The sequence below is a fragment of the Balaenoptera borealis genome (assembly GCF_965194805.1).
Source record: "Balaenoptera borealis genome assembly, chromosome: 15".
Taxonomy (NCBI): domain Eukaryota; kingdom Metazoa; phylum Chordata; class Mammalia; order Artiodactyla; family Balaenopteridae; genus Balaenoptera; species Balaenoptera borealis.
The window spans coordinates 60,093,763-60,106,479 of NC_138871.1; the positions used below are offsets into that span (position 1 = coordinate 60,093,763).

Consider the following 12,717-nt stretch of genomic DNA (forward strand, 5'->3'; position numbering starts at 1 on the left):
ATAATTGACATGTTACATGGAGCTTTTATTTATTTATTTATTTATTTATTTATGTCTGTGTTGGGTCTTAGTTTCTGTGCGAGGGCTTTCTCTAGTTGCGGCAAGTGGGGGCCACTCTTCATCGCGGTGTGTGGGCCTCTCACTATCGCGGCCTCTCTTGTTGCGGAGCACAGGCTCCAGACACGCAGGCTCAGTAATTGTGGCTCACGGGCCTAGTTGCTCTGCGGCATGTGGGATCTTCCCAGACCAGGGCTCGAACCCGTGTCCCCTGCATTGGCAGGCAGATTCTCAACCACTGCGCCACCAGGGAGGCCCCTAAATATTTCTATATTAAAGCTTAATGTGCTTTCTTAAAGAATGCCAAAAGTGTAATAAGGTCATATCTGCATTTACCATGAACACTAAAAATGTACACATTTTAGTTAATGTGCATTCAACTGTAACAAAGGTTTCTGGCGATTGTAGATTTAGTTTGATGCTCCCCAAACTGCATGAGATACATGCTGAAATTACAAACTAAAACTTTGGGTCAGACTTTGCCATTAAAAAAAGACAAAAGAGTCATTCGATTATGAAGAGAAGCACAAGTATAGATGTCCAGATATTTTTAAGTGTATTTAAAATTAAGTAGAAATAAACCTTTGGCGTCCTGGGCAAATTAGTTTTACATAGTAAACTGTGAGAGCGCTGTCCTTGGTAACGTGGTTAAACTGAGTCATTTTATTTTCCAGGTGCAACACTGTACTGCAAGTCAATCAATACAGTATTAAGTCACTTCGACTCAAATGGAAAAGTATGAAAAATTAGCTAAGATTGGAGAGGGGTCTTATGGGGTTGTATTCAAATGCAGAAACAAAACCTCTGGACAAGTGGTAGCTATTAAAAAATTTGTGGACTCCGAAGATGATCCTGTGGTTAAGAAAATAGCTCTAAGAGAAATACGCATGTTGAAGGTAGGTTAACTTCCTCTGTACATCTGTAATATCACGGTACTGGGTGAAATGGGTATGCCAAAATTACAAAGAATTTTAAAGTGATTTTTTTTTCCCCATTGGACTTCAATTTCTTTGTCTCAGCAATACATAAATTGATCATCACTGTGGACTTTGACCACTCTGATGTTTAAGTGATATTATGAGCACAGCTATAGACTGTTAAAATTGAAGTCCTGCTCTGGTTGGTAAATATTCGCTGTCCTAAGTCCCCTCATCCCGGTGTTTACCCTCCCCTTCAGCCCTGGCCCTCCCCACCACAACCCCAGCCCCGACGCCTGCCCAAGTCCTTCTCCCCATAAACCAGCAAGGAAAAGAGCATCCTGTGGCACAGAGGGGCCCATAGGGCCGTGCCAGGGCCCCTGTGGGCATCCTCATGGATTGGTCCCCGCCTGCGCGACACTGGTTCCTAGACATATTGAATATCACCCCCAGCTACGTATACACATTTTACACAAAGGTTTTAAGTTGTTTTTACTCTGATAGGATTTGATATGCAAGATTCACAAGTTCTCAATGTAAATTTTTTCCTATCCTAAAAATCGTACGATTTTAGAGTGATAAGAAATCTTAGAGGTGCTTCTCATTCAGCACGCTTATTTTATCAGGAAGGAAACTGAGGCAGAGGGCAGTGCTTCTCAAACATAAACCTGAATCAGAATCCCCTGGGGACCTTGTTGAAGTGCAGATTCTGAGTCGAGGTCTGGGGTCGCCCTGAGATTCTGCGCTTCTGACAAACTCCCCGATGGCAGAGATGCTGCTCGTCTGTGGACCCCACTTTGCACAACAAAACTGTGATCTCCTCAAGAACACACAGCCACAGCCGACCTTTACTTTCTTTCTTTTTACGAATTTATTTTTTTATTTATTATTTAGTTTTGGCTGCATTGGGTCTTCGTTGCTGCATGCAGCTTTCTCTAGTTACGGAGAGCGGGGGCTACTCCTCGTTGCGGTGCGCGGGCTTCTCATTGCGGTGGCTTCTCTTGTTGCAGAGCTCAGGCTCTAGCTGCACTGGCTTCAGTAGTTGTGGCACACAGGCTCAGTAGTTGTGGCTCGAGGGCTCTAGAGCACAGGCTCAGTAGTTGTGGCGCACGGGCTTAGTTGCTACACTGCATGTGGGATCTTCCCGGACCAGGGCTCGAACCCGTGTCCCCTGCATTGGCAGGTGGATTCTTAACCACTGCACCACCAGGGAAGCCCCTGACCTTTACTTCTGATGTGCATCATCTGTTTTAGGAAACCCCCAGAAATCCAGTTTTTAAAGGGAGATAATTATTACATTATCTGCTCTTTTCAAGTATTATTTGTAGCAGCTTTCCTCAACTAAAAAGTTTTAGTGTTTTGTTTAAAATATAATTTGATATGCACGGAGTTTTCATGAGCACATCCATCATGATTTTAAGAACAGTCCCCTGTTCCTTGTAGCCAGAAGAGAGCACTGGTCAGACAGCCAGCTCATCACAGAGCTAAGCTACAAGGTGTGTCTGAACCTGGCAATGGGCTGTTTTCTAATAGAAGATGCTTTTTATCCACCCCCTCCCACCAAGTCTTCCAGTAAAGTTAATGCTCAGGTAGCACCTTCCAGGTTACAAGTGCCCAATTTGAGGGTGCACTTGAAGGTAAAAAATAGCCAGATTCCCACTCACTTTGGTCTCTGGTGATCGCTCTCAGAAGGTACATCTTTCCTGCCTTTGGTGTGTTTCACCCATGCGTGCTCTGAGGAGATCCCTTCCATGATAAATCTACCTTACTCTCCTCACATACTCCTGTTATTTAAATTCGCTTTGATTTTCTCCTCCTTATTACCTGTTTTACCTTAGACAAGTCACTGTTTTTCTGGGCTAAGTTAATTTGATTTGCAAAGAAGATATAAATTGCCCATCTACCCAGAGACAGGAGACTTGACAAGGTTAAACCTTGCCTTCACATCCAGCTGTAGCATCTGTGAATCCCTGGCTCTCCTGGAAGAGATTATTTCACCCCCATTCTAAAGTTTTTGCCTCAGTACAAAGCAACTGGCTTACCTGTGTGACCTGTTTCCTCCACTGTTTGCCTTTCTGCTCTTTTAGGCAGTGGAACACATAGAAAACAAATTGATTTGGTGCTCTGGGCATATCGTTAATGTATAATGGATTCCTTTTCCATATAATCAGGCACATAATCACAGGGTGATTTTTTTTTTGTTCTGTTTTTTTGGTCAAGTTGTGCTTACAGATAAGGGAGAGGATACTGTATGAGGCCGCATACTTAAGACTCTCTACTGGGCCTGCAAAATATTTATTGAGCTTCTACTGTATACAAAATACTGCATTCTCTCTCTTTATATAGCTTTCTGAGTAAATGGTACCAAGGGTTTGGAAAGTAGATTTGTCTACTATACTGGGAAAACAAGAGGAAGATTAGTTATAAGTAGGAGTGATCAGATGTCCTGGTTTATCGCTTTTGTCCCAGTGTTCACTCTGGTTGGCACCCCTTTTTGTCTGGCTAGCATCTTCTTTAAAAAGCATACTGGTTCGTATGTGAAATTATACAGTCACCTTACCTATAGGCAGGGTGGCCACATGTGCCGATTTGCCTGGGACAGTCCTGGTTTACATTCGTTACCCTGGTTGGATGATAAATTATGTAGTTACTTTAGTGATAGATTATTTTACTTAATCAGGGTTTTTCCTTTGGTTTACGACATTAAACAGAGGCTGCCTTGTGAAATGCTTCAGTTTGGGAATTGAATTTAACAGATTAAACATCTAAGCATAAGAGAGAACAAGAGACTCAAAGAACAGTGCTGAAAATATGATAAATAAATTTAAAACACAAACTAACTGTAGGGACTCCTAGAATATAGAGTTTAATGAGATTTGAGGGTTGAAATCTAGTATTTCTGAGAGCCAACACTAAAATCCAGGCTGGGTTTAAATCCAGCTGACATTTACATTAAATCTATGCCGATATGTAAGCTAAATGGGTATTGATGCTTTTTATAGTCTTTTACTCAATAATTCCATTACCATTCTATATTAAGGTCATTTTATGACTTGTGTATTTAGAATTTCCACTAAATGCATAAAGGATTTTTTATTTTAGTGCTTAGATTTTAAGTTGTACTTTATTTGCTGTCTCCAGAGAGATCCAAGCAGCTTAGTTATCCTTTATTATGGGGTATATTAGGGAAATTCTTAAATTTCTTCCAACTTTAAGATTCTATGATACTTACTAAGAGTAGTTTCTCTTGTGAGTAACTGTAGTAAAATTCTCTGCAAGAGATGCAGAGAGAATGATGAGCAAGGCCTTTTGCTCTTAAAATTGTAAGGGGTCTGGGAGAAACAGTTACAGGAAACACATCACCAAACTTTGTATTTCAATTCCTTTGCAGCAATTAAAACACCCAAATCTTGTGAACCTCATTGAGGTGTTCAGGAGAAAAAGGAAAATGCATTTAGTTTTTGAATACTGTGATCATACACTTTTAAATGAGCTGGAAAGAAACCCAAATGGGTAAGTAATCTAGAAACTGAAATTCTGTGTGGCCGGTTCCCAGTTTCATTATGTGTGGGATTAACTATGGCAAATTTCAAATCTGAGCCCCTTTCTACCCAGATGTATCTGCTGGCTCTCCCTCTCCAGTCTCAATTTAGGATGTACTCAAAGGGCAAATGAATATTAACCTAGAGTAAATATAATATATAGTATTTAATAGACAAATATACTGCAAATATAAATCACAATGTATTTCAAGGCTAAATTATATGTTAGATTATCTGAATTCAAGGAATGAAGCACAGTTCAATATTAGGAAATGTATTCATATAATTCACTAATAGGTTAAAGGAGAAAAAGTACATAAGTTTGATTAAAATTTTAAAAGGCAGTTGATAAATTCAACATCCTTTCCTGATTACTAAAACAAAAAACAAAAAAACCTTAGCAAACTAGGATTAAAATACTTTCTTTACACACACACACACACACACACGCATGCACACACACAAAACTTCTTCAAATAAATAGCTAATTTTATATTCAATGATAAAATACTGAAGAAACTGTCACTAAAGTGAGAAACAAGACATGAGAGCTCAAGCCAATGTAATGCACTAAGAAAAACAAATAGGATATATAATTTTGGGAAATGAGATAAAATCTCCATTATTTGCTTGATATTATTATTCAACAAAATCTAACAGAATTACCTAGAGTTATTAAAACTAGTGGTATTCAGTATAGTGACCACAGCACTCCAAATTCCACACAAAAAAGTAACAGCTTTTGTATCAATCAGCGCTTTAGAAAATCTAGTGGAGAAGGATCCCATTCAAATATCAACAACAAAAAAGTTTAGGAATAAAGGTAAAAAAGAATTGTTCAGATTCTACCTAAAGACAATTACAAAACTGAGATACATAAGGGATTTTATTTAAATGAACATGTATTTCTGGATGGAAATGTTCATTATTATATAGATTCGGCCTCCCTGATTTATTTATTTATTGCACAAAAATCAAATCAGAATGCCAACTGGTTTTTCCTAACTTGAAAAACTTAGACTAAACCAAGAAAAAAAATTTTTTTTAATATTTATTTATTTATTTGGCTGTGCCAGGTCTTACTTGCGGCACACGGGGTCTTCACTGACGCATGTGGGATCTTCATTGCGGCGTGCATGCGGGATCTAGTTCCCTGATCAGGGTTCGAACCCGGGCCCCCTGCATTGGGAGCGTGGAGTCTTAGCCACTGGACCACCGGAGAAGTCCCGTAAACCAAGAAATTTTTTAAAAAGAAGAAAGGGAACTCCAACTGCCAAATAATAAATCATATTCGTTTTAGAGATTCCCTTTGACAAAAAGTACCATAAACAAAACTAAAAAAGAAATGACAAATTAGGTAAATTATTTGCCAGATGAAGAATTAATATAATTTCATATCTACATATGTAGATTTTGCAAATCATATTTCTAAAAAGATTAACACCCAGTTAGAATATATATTCATTCAAAACAAATTTTAGTGAACTCCTACTGTTGTTCCAGGCTGGGTGCTAAGGATACAGTAGTGAACAGAACACACAAAAAAAGTTGCCTAATGTGAAAAAGCAAATCATAAAAAAGAGGGGAAATATAACCAATACACCTATGAAAATATGTTTATCCTCCCTACTAATGAAAGAAATTCAAATTTTAAAATAAGGTACCATTTAGAATAAGGTGAGAAAATTTCTCACCTATCAAATTGGCAAATATTTTTCAAAAGTCAATATACCCAGCATTGTTAAAGTCAAATCCAGCACTCTCGTTCACAGCTAGAGAGAGTATATAATCAGGAGTGCAATTTGGCAGTATGTGTGAAAATCTTTTAAACAGTTTTCATCCTTTGACTAAGAAATTCCATTTAGAGAAATTTACGGTAAGAAAATAATCAGATAGGTACAAAAGTTATACATAAGAATGGTCAACGCATCATTATGTACCAAAAAAGGGGCGGGGGGACTGATATAATCTTCCAATGGTAAAGATTTGGTTAAGTGCAGTTTGATATATCCATACAGTGGAACACTATGCATTCAGTGCATTAAAAAGCAAGCTGTAGAATAGTTAATGTCCTGGGGAAGTGTTCATGAAATGGTATGTGAAAACATGAGGCTGCAAAGTAGAATGTTCAGTGTAATTGAAAATTTGTTTTGCACTTTCCCAGTGTTCTAGTGAATGCACGTATTTTATTTTTAAAATAAAAATTAATTTTTAAAACAGTTAAAATGATGAATTAATTCATAGTTCAGCTTTATTATGAGCTAAATAGGATTTTGTGTTTTGGCTTTAGAGGACAGATGTGTTCAGCCATCATATAAATTAATTTATAAATTAACATACATTTTCATAAAATTAGAAATGTATGCTTAACGTCATGTATTGTTCAAGGCCCTGAAAATAAAACCTACAGTACATACAATCCAGGTACCAGTTTAATTGAACTGAACATCTTTCTTTTCCTTCTGTGTACCCTAAGCCTTCCTGCCTATAGGACTTAGCTCATGCTCTTCCTTTAACCTAGAATATTCTAACCTTTTCCACTTTCCCTATCTCTCTCGTAATCTCTAAAATGTGAAATCCTAGATATGCTTACCATCTCTGAGATCCCTCTATCTGGGTGGAATTGCTTCCCTCCTTTGAATACCCATGGAATTTTATTTTCATCCCTGTTATGGTACTTGGCACTTACTACCTTATATGTTTTTATGTGCATACTCTCTCTCTTCCCAGACTGTAAGTTTTTTGAGTGCAGAATTCATATCTAATTCATCTTAATAGCTTCCTTAGTGTGCAGCATTCCTTTATTCACTCACTTCAGAAATATTTTACTGAACACCTCTGCTGGTGCAGAGAATAGAAAGATATAATGGCACAATCCTGCCCTCAAGAAGCTTAAAATCTAATGAAGAGACAGATATTCAAAGTAGCCATTACAAATGACAATGTAGACTGGGTTACCATTGGTGTTCAGGATACACGAGAGGAGCAGCTCCAACATCTGTTGGTCCTGGGGAATCAGGAAGTTTCTGCAGAGAAGGAACCGTTTGGGCTGAGACTTTGAAAAAGGGAAGAGTTGGCCAGGTGGACAATCTTGGTGGAATGCCCAGATGCGAGAAAGAACAAGACATATTCAAGCAACTCTTTTGTTCTGTATGTATTTAGCAACCACAAGGACCTCTGAACTACCCTACTTTCCACTCTAGTGGAAAGTGTATTTGGTGTATTTAGTGTGTTTTACTAGTGTATTTAGCAGTTCCAGTGTATCCAAAGTGCTTTGGGTCAGCCCTGAGACTTGGATCTACATAGAGGAATGCAAATATGAACAATGCAGAATACGCCACTCTTTCTCTGAAATGCTGGGTACTTCCAGATAACAATGATTAATTAAAAACATTCGTCTGCTTTCACTCCCTTCTTAAAATCTACTTAAATAACAGCCAAGAGAGTATAAACCCAGTGAATAGCAAACAGAAGTAAACAACCAAACAGCATACATACCAAGCCTATTCGACCATTGTTTATTAGGGTAAATTCACAGTTTGAAGAAATAACTGGTGTGTGGATATGAGATGATCAAGGTAGTGGAAGTGTGGGATGAGAGCTGTGGGATGGTGAGATGGTCATGAGACTTGAGGACTAAATTGTATCATAAAGAAGAAGTAATTTAACACTGAAGTAAGATGGTGAAAGTGTACTGCTTCCCCTGCCAAATGAAAGCTTCTGGTGTCCTCTACTTGGATAGAGGGAAAAGCATTTGTTAGATCAATGGCTGCATACTGAGTACTGAGACTGTGTTGGATTTGCTCCAGTTAAGAAACTACGTGTACTTAAACAACTGCAACTGGCATCATCTGATTAAATTTAAAATAATCTATTCCCATTCTCTAAGATCCTTCTCTGTTCAAAATAGGTACAATAGGAGGGAATTCCCTGGCAGTCCAGTGGTTAGGACTCGGCGCTTTCACTGCCGAGGGCACGGGTTCAGTCCCTGGTTGGGAAACTAAGATCCCGCAAGCCGCACAGCATGGCCAAAAAAAAAAACCCAATAGGTACTATAGGTAAGCTAATTGGTAATGTGATAGGAATTACCACCCTACCAACAGGAAGGATTTCCCTTTACTATCATTGCACTATGCAAAATGGGCTAATCCTGTCTTCAAGAAGCTTAAAATCTAATGAAGATATTTAAAGGAACAATTATAAATGACTGTCAGGGTATAAAAACTACCATATGGGTTTATAAAACTACAGCTATCCACTTCTGGCTGGCGACAGCACATCAGGGACATCTGTAAATCATGTTTCAATTTCTTTTTTTAAAAAAATTCAGCTTTACTGAGGTGTAATTGACATCTAAAAGGCTTAATTTCCTTCTCAATTAACTGATCATAGATAACTACCCATAAGACTATGGGTGTGGATTGGTGGAGGATGGCAGTGAACCATGAGCATTAAGAAATGCATTAGTTAGAAGAACACCAGCACTGTGTCCCAGATATGAAGCAGGGAGGGTCTTCCTTTGAAATGGCTTCCTGATTTCCTGGGGATGATTGGCGCCCTGGATGGCAGAGGCCACGAAGGAGCGCTTCACTTCCAGAAGTTACTGTAGTAGGCAACAGAGCCAGAGTGGTGATCAGAATGGTTCGGTCTGACCATGGGTTCTCCCACACAAAGGAGATGGGCAGGTCACTAAGCTTCTATTTGTTCTACATAAACTAGTAACTAGAGGCCTGGCTTGAGTCACCGTAATAGCCAGTTTGCAGACCCAGGGCCTCATGAATAAAGGGGAGCCAGCAGCTCTCCTTGGGGAATAGCCCTGCAATAACATCATATGTGTGTACTTGATTCTTCCTCTTAGCCTACCCCAGAATGGTCTGTGGCCATTTACCAGGATAGCTGTGTACTGGGAAAAGAGAGCTACCCAATCTTTCAGGAATTTCTGGTCAGTGCTCTGCGGTAAAGCCAATCACCAGTGACTTTGAAAGCCACTGTGGTTCACCAGTTTGTGGGGGGGTGGTGATGGGCAGCTTAGTGAGAGTCAGGTGGCAAATGAAATTTTGACTTGAATCCATCTCCTGGCAGTCCTAGAAAGTCGAGGAATCCATCCTTGGGGTTATTTCCCCATTTCCTAACTGGATAGTGGAAATAGGTACACTAGCAAATGGAATAAGAGCCACTTGGCTCTGATCCAAGGAATGAAGGCTGCTGTGGTGGGAGGAGCCTAGTAGAAGGGTCTGGCATGCTGTCTCTTTACCAAAATAGAAAACTGAAAGCAATACTGCAGATCTGGGGACGAACGTAGATTAGTGCCACCATTAAATACTTCGGAGAGACATAGATGAGCACGATGCCTGTGACAAATCCTCTCTAACACTCCTGTCTCCTCAAAACTTTGGATTTCTTCCCCCTCATTTTACCAATGAATTTCTGGCATTGTAACTTCATTTGGCACAGGCAACCGTTTAGTCCAGGTTCCAGTCAACCAGTGCAGCAATCACCCAGTGCAGCAATCAACCAGTGCAGCAATCAACCAGTGCAGCAATGAAACCAATGCAGCAATCAAACCAGTGCAGCAATCAACCAGTGCAGCAGTCAACTAGACTCACTCCTAGCTGCTCCAGGGAGTTTACTGAAACCAGGCTCGCTAATAAGTGTGCCCATACTGTTATAATCCGCCCAAGTCTAAAATCTTGTTTCCTCCTCTCTGGTCCTACACTTATGAAATCCATTTCCACATACATTCTCCAGTATAAATTAGGAAAATTCTATAGTTCTTTTTGCCGTGTAAATCTTCTTTCCCTCTCTTTGATTTTGTAATAGTCCCCTTGGGACATGCTGGGATCTGACTTTAGTCAAGGTTTGGAGACCTTGATGGGTAGCAGGGAAAGGAGCCTTGAGGAGAATTGGCAGCCCCCCCATGCAACACAGCTGCCTCAAGTGAGATCATTAGGGGGGGTCCTCAACAAGGCAGAAGCAGCCTCATAACACAAGTTTGGGGGCTACTTCACATGAGAAGAGACCTTTGGCAGGAAGTTGGGTTGCTCTTAGTTCTATGAATACTCCCAAAGTGCCACATTTCAATTCTCAAAGTATATCTCTCAGTTAATTAACTGAGAAATTAATTAACCTCACATAAATTCAACCTGTGTTGTCATTCAGCACCCTGCAGGACTATTCTCAGCATCCGATTTTTCACTCATCTCAGGGTAATTCCAATGGTCAATGGAGTGAGTCTTAAAAATACAAGAAATAAGGGCAACCATTGAAACTTCTGGTTTCCTAACTGTGCCTTGAACCAAACTATCAAAGCCCTAAAGCTGTCCTTTTGTTTTTTCTTTAATTTTTCCAGTGAAGTGAGAAACAGCCAGCCTGCCCCGCTTTTCTTTTATTACTTTCCCATATGTTCCCATATTGTTCAACCACATTCAGTCCAGCAAAGCCCTGCCCTGAATAGGCACTTCATTCCAGATGACCACAGGTGATTATGTAAATAATTGGTTCATCACTGGGTGCCCATTTACCAGTGTTCCAGCCACTAATGGTAATTAGATCCCCCTGCCTTCAGACCCAACTAAGTCAGATAGCCTACATTCCCAAGGCCTTGACTTTGTTTCCCATACCCACTTCTGGTATCATATTCTGAACTAATCAGGATTCAACAACAGAATTCACTCTAGCTAGTTTAAGCAAAAAGGCATTTATTACAGGGTGTTAGTTTATACGGTTTCTGAGAGTGCCAGCGAAGGAAGCTTAGTTGAGGACCTATTAGGTACCAGTTACTGTTCTAGGCCCCGGAGCTACAATAATGGACAAGGTAAAGCCCTTGCAGAGTTACAAGCCTTTGGAGAACAATAAAGCACACTGAGGGATTAGAGAATGCCTGATGAGGGGCGTAGGTGGAACAATAAACACAAAGCTTTGGAGGTCTGTTCAGGGAATAGCAGACGCTAACTGGGCCAGAGTGGAGGTCGGTGGGAATGTGATAGGAGATAAGGGGCTGGGGAGGGGGGGAGTTAATAGAAGTGAAATCATTAAGAGACTGGTAGGCCACAGTAAAGGTTGGATTTTATTCTAGGATAACAAAGGTTTACAGAGAAGGACTCAATTCATCTTGGGTACTGATAATGAAATCAAGTTTTCCATGTCAAGTTATATAACAAACTAAAACAAAGATAATGAGCTCTGATGTCAGTGCCAGGATTCCCCTGAATGGCTAAGAGAGCAGCCTCTGAGTGACCCAGTCTGAATTCCCTGACCCTGTCACCCTTATTAACCCCTATGGGCTTGAACCAGAATGTCTAGTTTTTGCTTTCAGGCCTTCACTATTCCAGTATTTGTTTGTGCACTCACCAAAGTATACTATTTAAACACAGAGTATCAGTTGGTTTCTACAGAAGGTTTTATTTCACTCCAAAATGCCTTGAAAAATGCTGACTGTGGCTGAATAATGTTGCAATGCTCTACCTTTCTGGAATGAACACTGTGAATCTGTATTCTCTTTGATAACTATCTCCTCTTCCTAAGATCAGTGGTATTTGCTTGTAGCTGTTATTTTGTATAAATGTTGTTTTGCCTAAAATGGAATCTGCCTTCTTGGAATCTGAGCTCAGGAAGGATTCTGTTTTGAACAGAAGCCAGGACTCTTCCTGTGAGGTGCCCTTAAATACCCCTCTTTCACAACAATAGCTGGGGAGTTTCTTAGGACATTGCTTCATGCCTAATTCCGTGTTACTAACACTAGTAACCAGGGTTCTACCAGTCTCTGAACCCTTGCCCCTACCTGGTTTCCCAGTTCCAGTACTGAATCCTGGTGCCTAGAGTCCGTGAACCCACGCAAACGTTCTGTTTCTACATGAATAGGGCCATGTGTTACTCTTGCCAGTTCCTCTCAGGATTTTTTTTTTTTTTTTTTTTTTTTTGGCTGCGATGGGTCTTCATTGCACGTGTGGGCTTTCTCTAGTTGCAGCACGCGGGCTTCTCATTGTGGTGGCTTCTCTTGTTGCGGAGCACGGGCTCTAGGCGTGCGGGCGTCAGTAGTTGTGGCACACAGACTCAGTAGTTGCGGCTCGCAGGCTCTAGAGCGCAGGCTCAGTAGTTGTGGCGCTCAGGCTTAGTTGCTCCGCGGCATGTGGGATCTTCCCGGACCAGAGCTCGAGCCCATGTCCCCTGCATTGGCAGGTGGATTCCTAACCACTGCGCCA

The 12,717-nt window shown here is 40.4% G+C and overlaps 1 protein-coding gene across 5 annotated transcripts in view; it reads left to right on the forward strand.

Annotated features, from left to right (window-relative positions):
* Positions 1-12,717, forward strand: part of CDKL4 (cyclin dependent kinase like 4) — a 58,700-nt gene that overhangs the window by 16,664 nt on the left and 29,319 nt on the right. For 4 of the 5 annotated variants that reach the window (XR_014235124.1, XM_082358308.1, XM_082358305.1 and 1 more), the window contains exons 2-3: positions 732-953; positions 4,366-4,487. Coding sequence is in view for 4 of the 5 variants with exons in the window: in XM_082358308.1 (XP_082214434.1) it covers positions 786-953; positions 4,366-4,487 (290 nt within the window). In the remaining variant the exon portion in view is untranslated. Of the gene's footprint in view, positions 1-32; positions 954-4,365; positions 4,488-12,717 lie in introns of those variants that run through there. The other variant, XM_082358306.1, reaches the window with a different exon arrangement.